Source organism: Alosa alosa, chromosome 20, assembly GCF_017589495.1.
Source record: "Alosa alosa isolate M-15738 ecotype Scorff River chromosome 20, AALO_Geno_1.1, whole genome shotgun sequence".
In the NCBI taxonomy this organism is placed as follows: domain Eukaryota; kingdom Metazoa; phylum Chordata; class Actinopteri; order Clupeiformes; family Clupeidae; genus Alosa; species Alosa alosa.
In genome coordinates, this window is record NC_063208.1 from 6616728 (window position 1) to 6634006 (window position 17279).

The following is a 17279-nucleotide window of genomic DNA, read 5'->3' on the forward strand; positions in this document are numbered from 1 at the left end:
TTGATAATTCACGCTCAGACAAAAAAAAAGTAAAGTCCCCGAGTTAAAACTTGAAGAAGTTGGAATTGTCTTACAAACAGTTCCGGCTCACTTTTGGGAATCCCAAGTAGCAACCGTTTGTAAATGGCGTCCCCAAGTGTCCCAACAGAAAATGTGCAGCCGAGCTCTCAATACGTTTCTGTAAAAAGAGTTGTTCAGTATCCCCCGGCCCAGACTAAATAAGAGTAAATTGGCAAATCCGTTAGCCTTCATTTTAAACAAACGTAACTGATGTAGAAAGTATGGTTGTATATCAACTACAAAACCAATAACAATGCAGCCTAAGTATCTTATAGGCCTACGATGGGAATTTTTCGGAAAGGGGAATACCAGTCTAGCCTACACCAGTTAAAAGGTCACTTCACGATGATTTTAGGCTCAGAGTAGACCTTTCAGAAAAAAAACAGACCAAGAGAGAGTGATCAAACGAGATAGGCCTATATTTGGAAACATAGGCGACTTAAACACAATATTCAGTGGTAATTAAACACAATATTCAGTGAGTTAATTTCAACAATAATTTTATTTCACCTTTTTCATAGCAACATCAAGACATATTATTTGAAATCATATTATTTGAAGGAGATGGAAAGTGCCATGTGAATGCCCTAAAGTTAAACAAATATTATCAATGCCCTGGTTTGTGGTCTAATTGTGCTTTAAGTGTCTCACTGGCAAACGAAATATTAATCATGCTGAGCGGAGTTAACGACGTAGCCTACTACAGATTGTGAATGCAAAAAACAAAAACTTGAACAAAAAATGTAATGTCAAATGATGTTCTTTGTGCAATGCCATGCGTAATCTCACACTACTGGACTTTAAAGTAAGCGGTGTCAGACAGGCTACAGTTGTAGACGCAAGCACCTATAGTTACAAATTAAATCCGAAAACGATGAAAAATGTATTGTACTATTCAGAATTAGATCAAATATGTCATGCGTAAATGCGTCTATGCATGAGGCCGCATGCATTTAGCGTCGCTGGGTTGTTGTTCCAGAGACACCTGCAAGGAAGTAGCGTTTTATCAAAACGATATTGGAAATGTTACAAAATGAATGCGCATTAAATGAAAAGGAGATGTTAACCCCGGATCAACATTAAATGGTGGCCATGGGATGGGCCGACGTCGCCTAAGACTGATTGCCTTTTTCCCATTTTGGTCAGGTGTAAGTTAACAATAAATCCGACAATGTAACAAAACCTACAGGTGGTTGATTTGGCGTACTAATAACATCAATATTTAACTGTTTCTCGTCAACGTGTCTTGCAGGGCATTCATTTTGGGGGGGTTATTGCAAACGAGTTATTGCAATGAACAGAATAGACAAACATTGCTGTCTCGTACCAGATGGCTTTCGCTTCGTACCAAATGTATAATCCACAACATACAAAATACTTCAAAAACACAAAACAAAGAAAAATAGACAACAAAATAAATAATCAAAACCCATAAAATCATTAGTGTCCTGAACTAGAGATGAACAAGAAAAAAAGGTAAACTATTGGTCATCAAACAAGAGGCCGCAGAAAGCTCACACAGGATGGAGAAGTGGTGAGAGAGGTCGGAAGTGGTAGTCTAATGAACATCTCCGCTTCAAGCTACGGTTTTGCGACTAAAAGGAAGCGGACTCCCACCAGTCTAGTTCGGAATTGGTCGAGCTACTAGGTTTTCGTTACTAAAAACGAAGAGGAAGTTTTCCCCCACGAGGTCTCTGTTACCGCCTACTCACACCTCGCCACTCCTGAGGTGATTTCACCGATCTTCTTCAGTAGTACAAGACATCATATGTAGGCCTTCACACACCCACACGACTCAAGTGCGTTGTCACGCTTACGCCTAGAATACAAATTCCAGTGTAGGCGCTTGATTCTACAAAGCCCTGGGCCATTTTCACGTATTCCAGTTAAACTAAATATTTGACTATCACACAACAAATATCGACGAGTCTGGCTTCGACAGAAACCAATGTAGGCTACTCAGTAACACGTGTGATAAGAGCAAGTACCCTACTCTACGTACCTAAATCAAGTCGTAGGCTGATGATAAAGAACATTCGATAAACGAGAGATCAATGCAAACACGTACCAGGTCCTTGCTCTAGTCGGATATGAGGTGATTATGTAAACTACACGACCTCCAACTATGAGCAGAACAAAAAGGAAAAAATGAAAAACAAATCCAGTTATCTCATAGCCTTGGCCATCGGGAGACATCATAGGGAATCCAACAGTGGCTGCAAGTACCTGGACAAGGAACAGCTACATTTAAGCCTACTGATATGACATCTTGTGACATTTCACCGTTTTCACATAGCCTACTGCTAGAGTCCAACAATCTTGTCCGTGTGGACATACATTGCATGTCAATAACGCCAATTCTGTGGCACTATAGAGGCTGCGTTTTATTGCCTACAGCTGTATGTGACAACGGAACAACAAGACAAAATCCTAGTTAATGTCACTAAACCTTCTGTCTGCGGTTGTTCAGGTCAATAATTAAAATTTTAAAAAAATTTCAGCAACGCAAGCATAGGCCCTCACTTACGTATCCACTGCTAACAAATGTATATCCAATTATAAAGGGCAGGGCAACTTTCCTAAACAATTTTAAAATTATTTTTTCACCTAAATGGAACCTAGTAATCATGGGTAAGCCATTGAAAAGTTGTGTGAGGCAGATTGCTGGATTGAGTTCCCGGTGTATGATGGATGAGGTGGTGCTATCAACTACCACTAGGTGGCGAGTTAACGCATGGTAAGTCTACGTCTGGGTCCTCCTCAGTCACTGTGCTTTACCATCTCAATAATAATGCTCAGCTGAAAAGTGTAGTGTATAAAAACTATAAATAAAACAACATCTTTCAAAAGCTTAAATAGGTCACAAACTCTACCACAGAGAAAACATTTACAAGAAGCTACCAAACAAAGGGAAAGAAACAAACAACAAAAAAACAACACTGAAATAAAAAAATAAAAAAATCGAACCTTGAAGAAAAAGTATACTCTACCCTTTTGAAATCAAGAACAGACTGGAACTCAAGAACAGACTAAGTACCGCAACGAGTTTAGTGCTGAGACAAACTAAACTACTCAAACTAGACAAAAGGTGAGGTCCCAGACAGTGTCCCTCCACAGACAGTAGAGTCATGTGCCGCGTGAGAGGCGCCAAGTCCTTCCGCTAATGGCTGTGCTAACTGCCCTTCTGCCCCCCTTTGGATCTGCACCTCAGCCTGTGCTACTGCCACATGTCGTCCAGGGGCATCTTGGGCACCTGCACATGCATCTCCACGGAACGCTCCACGTTATGGTCTCGCCGGTATGTGACGGTCTTCTCGTTTGTTGTTGGAGCGTAGGAGAGGTCCTGCTGGACAAAACAATGGTTAGTTACCTTCGTCGTGTTCTTGTTTTTTTCCCCTATGGTTGGCCTATATTTTAGACAAGGGCCTCGAAGGCATTGTTGTTGTTGGTGAAAGACTTGACGTTTGGGTCCCTTAATTTGAATCATGGGCAAAGTGCAAAGCCTTAAGTCTTAACTAAAACGAATTGAATATCTAGACAAAGTCAGTTTGCTAGATGAACACCATGGGCAATGATTGCTAGATGAACACCAATGGCAAGACAGTGATGAGTCAGCTCAGTGCTCCTGTACTGTATGCCACACAATAGGTCATTTGTGACCAAGTGCATAGTAAACTATCAGTAATCTAATACAGTAGTATCAGTTGTAAAAACTGGTTTTTATTGTTTCATTGTTTTACAGCAGTGTTTCTCAAACTTTTTCAGACCAAGGACCACTTAAACAATAAAAAAAAACAACTCACGGACCACTAGCTAAAAGAAAGAGTAAACCTACTACAACAGTATATTACACAATAGGCCTCCTCACCTTCCTTTTTGTGTCAGAAGATTCATATTATTTAAACTGGCGTAGCTTACATAGGCATGTTGCAGAACTGTTTGGATTTACATACAAGTTGGTTCAACATTGCAAGATATTATATTTTACCATGTCTGCTCGCGGACCACTTGGGATAGCTTGCAGACCACCAGTGGTCCCCGGACCAGACTTTGAGAAACACTGTTTTACAGGCATAAGTTAAACTATCTTATTTGTCCTGAAGGAAATCTTCCCTTGGCATATTCCCTCTGCATTTGAATTTTCCCTCTGCAATAGTTGTGGTTCATGCATGAGAATTTTGCGCTTTGCCCACCAAATAAATAAGGTCCCTTGAACTCAACAGACAAATACACCTCCTTGTCCAGTGCACCAGAAACACTGGACACTTGTGCACTTGGCTGGAACGTCTGACACTCAGTCTAAAGGGACTCTGTTCCCAGTTACAGTTCCCTAGAGACACACCAGAGTAAAAAAAGTGGTAAGTTGTGTGGTCAAGTGGTCAGATTCCTACAGGAAGAGCCTTATGGTTTTGTTTTACTAAGAGGATGAAGCCACATGACTCTTCTATTGTGGTATTTGGAGCACCACAGCAGAGATGTATCCAATCGGGTGAGCAGTGATGAGAATCAGGGACTATTCCTTTAAAAATATTAGCTATTGAGCTTTTAAAGTTATTCTTTGGAGGACTCTGCCCTCTACTGGTAGAAAAAGGAAACTGCGGTCACAGTGGACACGTCAACAGCATATGTCCTTCCGTCGGCTCTGACCAGATATGTAACATGATATAGACTGTTTACAGTGCCTACAGGCTTACACAACATGGCACATTTTAGACCGACCGCAACACATGTGAGTACAAATAACAATGTAAAGAAACACACACAGACAAATACACAAAGAGCTTTGACAAATTAATTAAGCATATTAATAGATCATGCACACACACACACACACACACACACACAAACAACACGCACATACACACACACACACACACACACACACACACACACACACACACACACAGAGAAGAGGGAGAGAGAGAGAGAGAGAGAAAGAAAGAAAGAAAGAAAGAAAGAAAAATACAGAAATATACACAGGTTTTACAAAAAAAATACTAAAACACAAAACCAACATGCACATGAACCCAGAGTGGACCGACACCGACCTTCTTGCCGGTGTCCAGCGGCTGGTTCTGGTTGTCCGGTTGGGGTCTCTCTCGGCGGCGCAGCAAGATCCGGAGCACGGCCAGGATGCCCAGGCCCAGGACCACCGTCAGGAGGAACACACTCAGGAAGGTGACGAAGTACCGCTGGCTTGATAAGCACTCTGGGAAAGAACACCGACAGGTACAAAAAAACAACATTTTCCTCCCTACTTGTAGTTGGAATGTGCATAATACAGTGTGTGTGTGTGTGTGTGTGCACGTCTGTGTGTGTGTGTGTGTGTGTGTGTGTGTGTGTGTGTGTGTGTGTGTGTGTGTGTGTGTGTGTGTGTGTGTGTGTGTGTGGTTATGAATAATTATCTGATACATGGTACCATAGTGTGTTATTCCTGAGGCATGTTACTCAAGTGTCTCAATGAAATGGGGAGGCAGCTGATCCTGCTCTCGGCAGCGGGGAGAGGGTTGGCCGAATCTCTCAGCAGTGCTGATCTGAAAACCAGCTTGAGCGCCGAACGCGAGTGAACCCACGGGAGGAAAAAAAACCAGAGTGAACTCCAGTGAACCTCGCAGCCAAAAACCCCGACGGCTCTTCACATCCCATTCACAAAAGCACCGGGCCGGAGGAGGGGAAGAAAAGGGGGAACGCTAAAAAGAAAGACAAGACAGACAGAAAAAAAAACATCCAAAAAGCTCTCGCTCTTCTTGAGCAGCTTGGACCTTCTAGGTCGCGGAGGGCTTGTGGACGTGACATCCTCGGCGTGCGCTCGACCCCGCGGCGAAACCCTCTCCCACCGATCTTTACATCATCGGGATTGCGAAAGGCCCAGCGTGGTGCTGCATTTGGATCGGTGCCACCCACCTCTCGCGTACAAAGGGGCCAAAGTACTGTACTGACATTTTGCGCGCGTTGCCATGGCGACCTGGCTCAGGCGCTGCAGAGAGAGAGTGTTTGGAAGGACAGGCCCGTTGGGGGTGATGAGGGAAACAGGGGGAAAGGAGACACAGGAACACAATGGCCAGCGCTGTTTCCTACATCAGCCGTGGAAGGTAGGGCGCAGAGTGAGAGAGGAACAAAAGTTGTTTTATAAGTTTTTCTGTGTTTCGTGTCTTTGTTTTGAAGGTAATATTTGACCAAGTGCATAGTAAACAAACTATCAGTAATCTAATACAGGACTATCAGTTGTAAAAACTGGCTTTTATTGTTTTATTAAACTAACTTATTTGTCCTGAAGGAAATTTTCCCTTTGCCTTTAACCCATCTGGGGGTAGTGTTCACACTTACTAGGAGCAGTGAGCTCACTAGGAGCACACACACACACTAAGAGCACACACACACACACTAGGAGCACACACACACACACACACTAGGAGCACACACACACTAAGAGCACACACACACACACTAAGAGCACACACACACACACACACACACACACACACACACACACACACACAAGAGCACACACACACACACACTAGGAGCACACACACACACACACACTAGGAGCACACACACACTAAGAGCACACACACACGCCAAGAGCACACACACACACACACACACACTAAGAGCACACATAAGGCCTTTTCACACAGAGATCCCGCTAAATTTGCGGGAAGAGGAGACGTCTTTTCGCCGTCTTTTTGTGTCTGAAAGCGAGGTGAAAATTTGCCGGCCTGCTGATCTGTTCACATGATGCGCCATTTTGGGGAGCCAGAAGGCAGGATCAGCTATAATAAATTAAATTGTGGCGTGCAACAGGGGGATAGAGGATAGTCGTAGGGCCTTATCGCGGGGGGGCTTCAGATACAGCAGGTGTGGGATTTCAAAACCATGGCGGAGAACCGACTGCACTTTGGTTAGCTTGCATTTGCTTTGCTGTTGCTGTTAGAATGTTAGATTCTTGCGATAGATGTCTTCAGACAATAAAAAGTAATTTGGAAGGGAAATTGAAGACAAGAGTTGCCCTTGCATTCGCCGTGATTTCCCTTTGAAAATCAGAGGTTCACAGGCTACCGCCAGTCAGTAATCCTATAATGCGCGAATGTAGCGCACAATTTATTCATGAAATGAAATGAAATTGATGAAATTCATTCAATATTACAACAATAAAAAATAGTTTGTGTATTGTCTTAATTGAAACATGCTTCGCGCACAAATGATAGCCTAGGGCAAAGAGAATGGACATCTTAACATAAGGATACATTAGAAGATGATGATTGGTGTAAACTTTCTCACACGACGTGATAAGCAGTTCTGGAGCTTAAAAACGCAATGTTCCATTCAGTCATAAATCATTTAAGCATATAGGCCTAGTGCTCGTCATGAAAAGAAAACAGCAGCTTAATATTTTTCAGGTGTTTAACAGTAGGTCTAGGCGCACTGTTAGCAGTTATGCCGAAGGCAGTGAGATTATTAGGCATTGCATCCTGTCTGTTTGGAACATCGCAGTTCGGGTTGATAAGATTCAGTTACGGCTCCCACACACAACTGCGTTCCGTCAACGCATTCCAGTGGGTGTTCCCGACGGTAGCTATGCAAATGACTTGAAGTAAAACCGCAGTGTGATTGGTTGGTGCCACCGTAGATTGGCTTGATTGGCCGGTGCCGTCTGTCGGTGCAGCAACAGCTGAACTCCTCAACGCGAGCAGCGGGAGAAAAGCGACGCGACAGACCCACAATTCAGTTCGGCAACGGATCACGTGAGCCCATTTAAAGTGAATGGGATGCGTCTCCAGCAACGCGATGCACGCAGCTGTGTGTGGGAGCCGTTAATGCGAGTATGGATCGTCTCAAAGTTTGGGACCAAACAGCAGTGTAGGCAAAGCAAATCCTAATTGTTAGGTTACCATAGCTGTCTTTTCTCTAGGTCTGGGCCTATCGGAAATCGCGACATAAGCACATTGGTTTCTTTTTTCTTTTTTTTCTTGTTGGCGTGTTGGGTAGTGAAGCGATAATGCATTTAAAGCATGTAGCCTACATCATGTGAGCCAGAGCCGATATGGCCAGAGCTGCTGCTCTGTATAGGTATTCTGTCCCACCCCAATTTGCTGAACTACTTGCGAAGTAGTCTATAGAAAGAGCTTTTTCTCAGCTTTTAAACAATGTTAGTGGTTAGTTGTTGTGGTAAACAGTTTGCGAGAAAAGTAACTTTAATTTAATCATATTTTTTGCGCCCGTCTCCCTACCCATTCATCTTGGTGGAATACTTTACCTCAACCATATATCAGAATAAACAGCAGACCTTACCGAACACAAAGGTGTAAGCATGCCCCTGTACTAGCCATTCCAGAGTAATCCGGTTTTAAATTTGCAGCAATGTCTTTATGCATGTCTCCAACTTTGCGGTTACTAATGTGTTTAAATTGTTCAATAGGTCTACATGATTTTATAACAGGCCAAATACAAAACAAATGGTACAAATATCGCCTAGATATCTTTAAGCATTACAATCAGGGGATATACATATAGGGCAGACAGACGCTCATGAGTTCATTCTTTGTTTTTTCGCTGGATTTTAGGATAGCCAGTCAACTCTAGCAGGCATTGAATGACTGGAGACTTTGTGAATTTATAGATTGACATAATGTGCTGTCTCTGCTATTGCTGCTTTGATCAGTTAGATTTTTTTGCAATCTCCTGTGGTGGGCTGATCGAAATGGCCGCCCAGACACCCATTCACACTGGTGCCGGAATGAAAAAACTCAGCAAAATGTCTAGGGGGCTTGGTAGTAAATTTGGCGAGACACTTTGTCCCGCCGTTCCGCCTCGGTCTATGTGAAAGGGAAAGTCATTCCGCGATTCTGGTACATAAAATCGCGGCGATTTCACCAGTGTGAAAGGGCCTATACACTTTAAATAAACGTTAAATAAACGTTCTCACCTGGCTGTCTTCTAAATGAAACGTTAAAGGAGAGTTCTTCTCACCTGGCTGTCTGCTAAATGAAACGTTAAAGGAGAGTTCTGGCGATTTTTCACATAGATCTCTGTTTCTCGAGGTCACCTAGTACTGTCGGTACAAAAAAAACTAAAACAACGGTTCTATCTAGCTTGAGTTGCTGCTGCCAACAGCTAGAGCTGCTAGGCAGCTACAGTGCTACACTCTTGGGGCATGAACATGGGGGCTGTCTGCTAAATGAATAAACGTTAAATAAACATTCTCACCTGGCTGTCTGCTGATCTGCAGCTGGGGGCTGCCAGGCTCAACGCCGATGTGGAACCGGTAGTGGCAGCGGTCAGCACTGGGGTACAGGCATTGCTTCCCAAGCGCGTTGGTCAGCTCTGCGCGCAGGAAGGGAGAGAACGGCAGAAAATACAGTCCATCAGAGAAGTCTCTAAACCTGAGAAAGTCTTCTCTGAACTACACAGGAGGAGAATACGGCAGAACACACAGTCCCTCTGAGAGGTCTCTAAACCTGAGAAAGTCTTCTCTGCACTCTGCGCACAGGAGAGGAGGAAGTGCATGTTGCCCATCAGAGAAGTCTCGAAACCTGAGGTAGGCCTAGTCTTCTCTCAACTCTACACACAGGAGAGGCAAAAACCCATACATAATACAGACCAGTGATCAAAGACTTGAGACTTGTTAAACTTGGGACTTGATTTGGACCTATGCTCAGAGACTGGAGACTCGACTTTAACTTGTGGGGGGAAAAAACCCAGAGAATCTCTGGCTTGTAGTATAAGATGGGTGACCTTCATATCAGCATGTGTGCTTGCTGAGAGAAAATGTATTGGTGGTGCTAGCCACTTGCTCTGCAACTTCAGTGACAGGGACATGTGTACTGTGTTCCTGTGTCAGGTCATTCATTTTACAGGGGTCACAGTTCACACTTTAACATATTTATTTATTCCGGGGTGCCAGATAACACTGTTGAGCCTTCTGGAGGTGTCGTGGGCCTAATTCAATAAAACGCCTATGAAAGAAGGTGCCTGCTTGATAACCCCAGCGAAATGCTCTTGAAGGCTGTTCTGTTGGTGACTTGTTAGTGATTTTGGTTTTGATGATACATAGGCTTGGTTGTTGATTGGCCGCTGTGTGAAATGCCCTACCTATAGCACGAGGAATTTAACATCTCTCCTGTGTATATTTGAAATTACATACAGTGTTCAGCAGCTAATAATTTGGTTGGACAACAGGTGTTCCACAAGTGGTGATATATAGTATAACAGCACTCCCTCAGTCTAAATCATCTTTACACAATCTGTCCATTACACAACGATGGAAGGCAGGAATTGAACCCACAACTTTTCAGGCTCCTGCATGCTAGCCCAGCTCCTTAGCCACTACGCTACCACTGCATGCTAGCCCAGCTCCTTAGCCACTCTGCTACCACGCTACCACCACATGCTAGCCCAGCTTTTTAACCACTATGCTACCTCCACATGCTAGCCCAGCTCCTTAGCCACTACGCTACCACTGCATGCTAGCCCAGCTCTTTAGCCACTACGCTACCACCGCATGCAACCATTAGTTTGGTGACGGTCAACAACAGCGGTCAGTTCCAGCATACCTGTGATGTCATCGACGTAGCCCACCACGGGTGCACAGGTCTTGTTGCACTGCTCTGCAGTACCCCGGCCCAGGCCATTGGTCAGATGGCAATCTACACACATCCTGATAGACGGAGAGAGAGAGAGAGACATGAAAGAGTGTGTGTGAGAGAGAAGAGAAAGAGAGAGAGAGAGAGAGAGAGAGAGAGAGAGAGAGAGAAGAAAAAGAGCAAGAGAGAGATTAAAGAGGGAGAATGACAAAGAGGTTGGCGAGGATGGGAGTGTGGGAAAGAGAGAGGAGGCAGAGATGAGTGAAGGACAGAGAGAGAGAGAGGAGAGAAAGAGAGTAAGAGAGAATGGTAGAGAGAGAGAGAGAGAGGGAGAAGGAGAGAAAGAGAGCAAGAGAGAATGGTAGAGAGAGAGAGAAAGAGGGAGAGAGAGAGAGAGAGAGAGAGAGAGAGAGAGAGAGAGAGAAGGAGAGAAAGAGAGCAAGAGAGAATGGTAGAGAGAGAGAGAGAGAGAGAGAGAGAGGGAGAGATGGAGTGAGAATGAGGAGAAAAGTTGCGTGAGTGTCAGTGTGGGAAAGAGGGAAGAGGAAGGTAGAGTGGATGAGTGGATGACAGAGAGACAGGAAGTGGGGGAGAGACAGACCGAGACAAACAAATAAATTAGCCGTGCAGTGAGAAGTGGCCATGACTTTTCAATTTAAAGCCACTTGAGGGTAAATTGAAGGCGCATGTGTGCACTCGATAGCTGTACGATTAATCTGTACTTCTTAGGGAGCAGTTGGATAGTTTGCATTCTTCTCCCTGAAGATTAATGTGCTTTTGTTTCCCCCCAAACTTCACTGTTATTCAAACTGTACAGTATGTTGCCCAGGGTTGCATGTGATTGACAGATGCCTTAACGAATCAGAGAGCTCTGAGGGGAGAGAGAGTGGGTGCAGGTCCTCACCAGTGGGCTTGACACGCGGTGTAACAGGTGGGGCACTTCTCACAGAACTCTCCGGAGTACTGGGGGTCGTCACACATGCAGCGTCCGCAAACACAGCGGCCCCGCCCGCTGCAGAGCAGGCCGTCGCTGAGCTGACACGTCTCCGTGGAAACCAGGCACCCACAGCTCTCACCTGTCCAGCCTATTTGACAAACACACTCCCCCAGCGTGCACTGTCCATGGCCTGTGTATACACACACACACACACACACACACACATACACACACACACACGCGCGCACACACGCACACAAACACGCACACAAACACACAGACACACACACAAACACGCACACACACACACAAACACACGCACACACACAAACACACACACGAACACACACACACACACACATACAGACACACACAAACACACACACACACACACACACATAAACAGAGAGGAGAGAAAACAGTGTTTATTGCAGAAAAGCTGTATACACAGAAGTAAGGCAACGGAGAGTTTATTTAAGCCTGCGCTAAATCATGTTTGCTTAGAAAGCCCTGTCTGTTTATGGCAGCTTGTGTACCAGCCCCCTCTTTGAATCTCTCTTTCTCGCATTCTCTCTCTCAAACACACACACCTCCCCTTCCCTATAAACTCAGTATTACAGTAATTCTTCCCAGAAGGATTTCTTTGGCTGATGATGGAATTGCCAAACATCTGAATGGTGACAGATTGCTAAGCTCATTATCTGGAGACCAGTCGCAACAGCAGACAACAAAACAACTCTTTCATGCTGGCACTTGCACTTGCAAGGCACAGGGTTCCGCACACTCATATCTTTGGTTTAGCTAAGATACTGTAGGGCTGAAAGAGAAACAGCAACCGAAACGCAACTCTCAAGCCCTCAAGGTTACACTGACCACATAGTCAAAAGCACACACCGACTCTCCCACACACACACACACACACATATACACACACACTCTCTCTTTCTCTCTCTCTCGCTCTCTCTCAAACACACACCTCCACACAGCAGGCCTTCCTCGTAAGGGCAGGAGAAGTCATCCATTTCACAGAATTTCCCGTAGATTGTGCCCAGGTTGCTGCGGTCGCACACACACTCCCCGCACACACAGGTGCCTCTTCCGTTGCAGATCTTTCCGGAGCCTTCCGACGGCCGGCACACATCTGTCGACACCTGCCCCGAGTTCTCGCTGATGTCATTGCAAGCGGTGCCGGCGATTGTGTCATCAGCGTCGTCGAGGCAACCGCCCTTCTGGCTACACTGACAGCTGCAGGCTTGTTTGATCGTCACGGCGACGGACTCGTTGAAGCCTACAGGCTGCACTGATATCGCGACGTCATCATCCTCGAGACCCTTGCTCGGGCAGCTAGTCATCCCCACCGTAATGTTAAAGAAGACCTGGAGACACACACACACACAGAGTCCCACATGTTAGAGTAATCAAACGTGTGCTTACAGAGACCATCAGAGAGACACTCTCCCATGCAGACCAACACACACACACACACAAACACACACACACACACACACACACACACACACACAGAAGTGTGTGTGCAGTACCACATGTTACAATCATCAAATGTGTACTTAAAGATACCATCACAGATAAGCATACATAACACACACAGATGCGCACGTGCGTGCACACACACACACACACACAGAAAGAAAAAAAAGTTGCCTGGAATGCAAACATCTTCAAACAAGGCCTCTAACTGCTTAGCAATCTTCACCTTAAAAGTGAGCTTGTTTTTGGTCTGCTCTTGAACTGCTGAACTTCAAAATGTCCCAGACATACACTCCCGTACACACACACACACACACACACACACACAAACACTCCCGTACAGCCCTATCTACAGGCTAAAGCAAAAGGAAAAAAAAGGCACATTCATGAGACATTAAATTAAACTGAAATTAAATTCCACAGCTGAGATGAGACGCATCCATCTGGCAAGGGGGACAGAGCCTCTCATTTGAACCGGGCGGTAGAACGCCGTGGATGACCATTGCTGATATGTGTGGGGATCGTGTTCGCTAAGAAAACAGGAGAGAAGCCCCAGGACGAGTCTTTGTTGAAACAGCGTCTCCCACGATGAGGCTTCAGAGTCCGCACAAGCCCGTATGACCCTTACACACACACACACACACACACACACACACACACACACATGCCTGAAAGCCTGTTATGTGTCAGCGACTTTTTTCCAGTAAATTCTGAATGCTTTGAGTCAACTAATCACAAAGGAATCACACATCCCAAGCAAACCCTCATGCACCCCTCACGAACACACACACACACACACACACAATCAAATCCACTGCTTTCTCCCTGGGGGAGGTGTGTGTGTGTGTGTGTGTGTGTGTCTGTGTGTGTGTGGCTGACACAAAGGCGGTCATCTCCCCTGGGTCGTGCCCATCCCTGCTCGTGCTTGGGGGCATCCGAGGCCAAGTGCCTCTCCCTCTCCTGAACCTCGCGTCCACAAAAGGTCTAAGGGACTTTTCCTTCCCTTGCCCCCCACCCCCACCCCCTCCGTTAACTCAGAAGTGTCGTCCACTCTGCTCGGTGTTGTGCTGCGCTACAGGGATGGGTCACTGGGAGCGCACAATACCCATTATGAGAGTGCGTAACCAGAGAGGCTGAGAGTAGGGCTGGACTGAGTTAATGAGATGTTTGAGATTCTGGTACCAGTAGATCACAGTGTGTGTGCATCCCATCTGACCCCAAGAGTAAAGTGGAATTTGAAACCCTCTGTGTTTACTGTAAGCTGAGTTACACGGGTCTGGTACTCTGACTTTTTTTTGAACATTCTAACAGAAGATTCCGCAACAATGTAGGGTTCTAAAATTCCATGTTCAATTGACTGAACCCAGATATTCTTTAGAGCGTTTAATTTCCAACATTCCCGTCGCACGGGTGTAACGGTATCGGCTTAAGGAAGACGCTGAACCTGGGAGTAAAGTGTGATTAAAAAAGCTCTGTGTTTACTGTAAGCTGAGTTACACGGTTCTGGTACTCAGACTAAACCATCACCCGTCTAAAGCACAACAACATGCACACACATCCACAGGCAGCCGCTCAACATACACACTATACCGGAGTCCACTCCACACTTTTCCTCAATTCTCCAGTGCAGTGCTCGAGATTTAATGGCAATGATTGAGGGTGATGCTGATGGACGGTGGTATTAGTGATGTGAGTTTTTAGTATCAGCATTTGAAATGCTATTAATAGTTTTTGATTTGATGATGTGTAAAACATTCTGCCCTGAGAGAGCCCATGCTGGCTGCCCTGGTCCTGCTGATGCCTTGCTTTGCTTACTGTGTTAGAGACTGACTCACCCCAAGAAGTCACCTACTCCAACCATCGTTACACCCACACACACACACACAAATAATTCCACTCACATACACACAAATACCCCCCACCACAACCACACACACTCACACATGGCAGGGGTGGGTCACACCTCATGGGTCAGGGCTTACACACAAACACACACACACACACACACACAATACACAGCACAATATCTCATTAGGGGGACTTGCACACACACGCACATACACACACAAATAATTTGATGACTCCCCCCCCGCCCTGCTCATTGTAAACTGCCTGTGCCCATGCTCGGTGTGGGGGGTACCCAACGTGGTGAATTTCACTCTGATTGAGAGCACTGCCACAGTTCTACTTTTACAAGCCGTGACTCAGTATCCACCCTACTCAGTGGGAAGAATCTCACATTAGTCTATAACTACCTAACTGGCAGTGAGGCAGTCATACCGAGAGCATAAAGACACTTCGCTGGAAGTAAAGGTTTCTTTAGAAAGCCATAAAAACACAGGGCAATCCCTGCCGGTAAATCAGAGCCTCAAGGATTAATAATTAAGGACCTAATTCCTAAGTCCCATCCCTGTGCGGAATGACGGAATCAGAATTTGATTACATTCAGTGCAGAGGTCTATGCTGTGTGGTACAGCTGAGAGTTGAAGCACAAATCTAAGAGCTAAGTAGACAAATGCATGGCCAGTGCTTTGGTGGGAAGTTGGCTACAATGTGGTGCTCATTATAAAGCAAGTAATTAAGCAACAGTACGACTGTTTAGTTGTATAAGAAACATTATATCACTGCTTTGGACAGGCTGGTAGCGGATGTTTAATTTGAAGTAGCTTGGCCTATGTAGCAAAAACAGTAGTAAGGCAGGTAATAATCATGTGGGGAAGGGTAGCAGTGTGACTGAAGTGAGACTAATATCTGTCTGATTCCTGGAGTTTTAATATGTGTTTGCTTCATAGAGTTTCACTGTTGAGCAGTTGTGTGTGAAAGCACTTGTAGAGGGCTAAACAGCTTGCAAAGTACTGTGCCATCTCTGCTATTATTGGCAGCCGCCACATATGGCGGAGACGTTGCTACTTATACCTACAAGAACTGAGTATAAATGTTTATTGAGTGATACAGTGAAGACCTGCTGTATGCCACTGGTCCATGAGTTTGTGTGTATATTGTACTGCATCCTTAACATTTGTGTCTCTGTACCATTTTCTTCATGTGGACATAAATAAATGGTTAAAATGTGTGATGATGATGATGATGATGATGATGATGAGGAGGAGGAGGAGGAGGAAGATGATGATGTGGTGAGTATTGTTCTGGTACCTTCTGCATTGACTTGACGTTGGAGCACTTGTTGCTGCCCGTGGGTCTGGAACCGGGGGGGCAAATAGTGGTCACGTTTACCCAGAACCGATGGGCGTGCCTGTGGTCCACCGTCACCTCCAGCTCCACCTCAGACAGCAGCTTCTGGAAGGGGAGGAGGGGGGGAGGGGGCACACTCCGTCAGGTGGAGGACAAGAGGATGGAGGGAGGAGTGTATGTGTGTGTGTGTGTGTGAGTGTGAAGGAGAGAGAATAACGGGACAGAGGTGAGAGAGAGAGAGAGAAAAGTGTAAATAGGCAGAGTAAACAAGGGAGGAGAAAGGAGACAGAGAAGTGTAAACAGACTGAATAAACAAGGATAAAAGAGAGAGAGAGAGAGAGAGAGAGGGAGAGAGAGAGAGGGAAATAGAGAGCAACAATAGCAAAGGGGAAGAGAATGAAGAAGGAGAGACAGGAAGGGTTGAGAGACACATAAAGAGAGAGAGAGAGAGATAGAGAGAGAGAGAGAAACATAAGCCAGAGAGAGAAAAGGAGTACAAAGGAGACAAGGATAGAAGTGAGCAACGGTGTGAGAGAGTTATGAAACACTGAGAGGAGAAGCTGGATAGAGAGAGAGAACGAGAGCACTGGACTAAGAACAGGCAGACGACAGAACATGCAAATCACTGGAACACAGCACTAGAAAGAGCCCATTGTCTCAGCCCATAAGCCCTCTAGTTAGAACCCAAGGTTATCAAACAAGACAAGCCGGGTAAGAGACAAAAAAAGCACTAGAACGCCTAAAAATAGGCTGCTTTGTGTTGCTGGGTAATGATTTGGATGTGCAGGCCGCACCGGCGCAGTGATACGAACTCATTAATAATACTCCTCTCTGTTCTCGCTGTTTCTTCTGGGCTTGGTGGGGTTTTTTGCAGGGTCCGGTGGAGGGACAATGGATTGTTGTGCCTCCGAACAGATTAGTGCTCTGCAAAGCCTCCAGTGTGCCAGCAAAACTTCCCCCGTGCTTTTCCCTGACGTTTCCAACGGTCTCTGTGTGACTGGTGCACTTCTTTTGTA

The 17279-nt window shown here is 45.4% G+C and overlaps 1 protein-coding gene across 1 annotated transcript in view; it reads right to left on the reverse strand.

Moving 5' to 3' along the window:
• Positions 1–543: 543 nt before the first annotated feature.
• Positions 544–17279, reverse strand: part of itgb8 (integrin, beta 8) — a 30670-nt gene continuing 13934 nt past the window's right edge. The window contains exons 9-15 of the mRNA XM_048229860.1: positions 16225–16368; positions 12560–12959; positions 11551–11773; positions 10617–10720; positions 9271–9387; positions 5109–5269; positions 544–3403 (exon numbers count right to left, since the gene is read on the reverse strand). Of these exons, the coding sequence (XP_048085817.1) occupies positions 3278–3403; positions 5109–5269; positions 9271–9387; positions 10617–10720; positions 11551–11773; positions 12560–12959; positions 16225–16368 (1275 nt within the window). The 3' untranslated portion in view covers positions 544–3277. The remainder of the gene's footprint in view (positions 3404–5108; positions 5270–9270; positions 9388–10616; positions 10721–11550; positions 11774–12559; positions 12960–16224; positions 16369–17279) is intronic.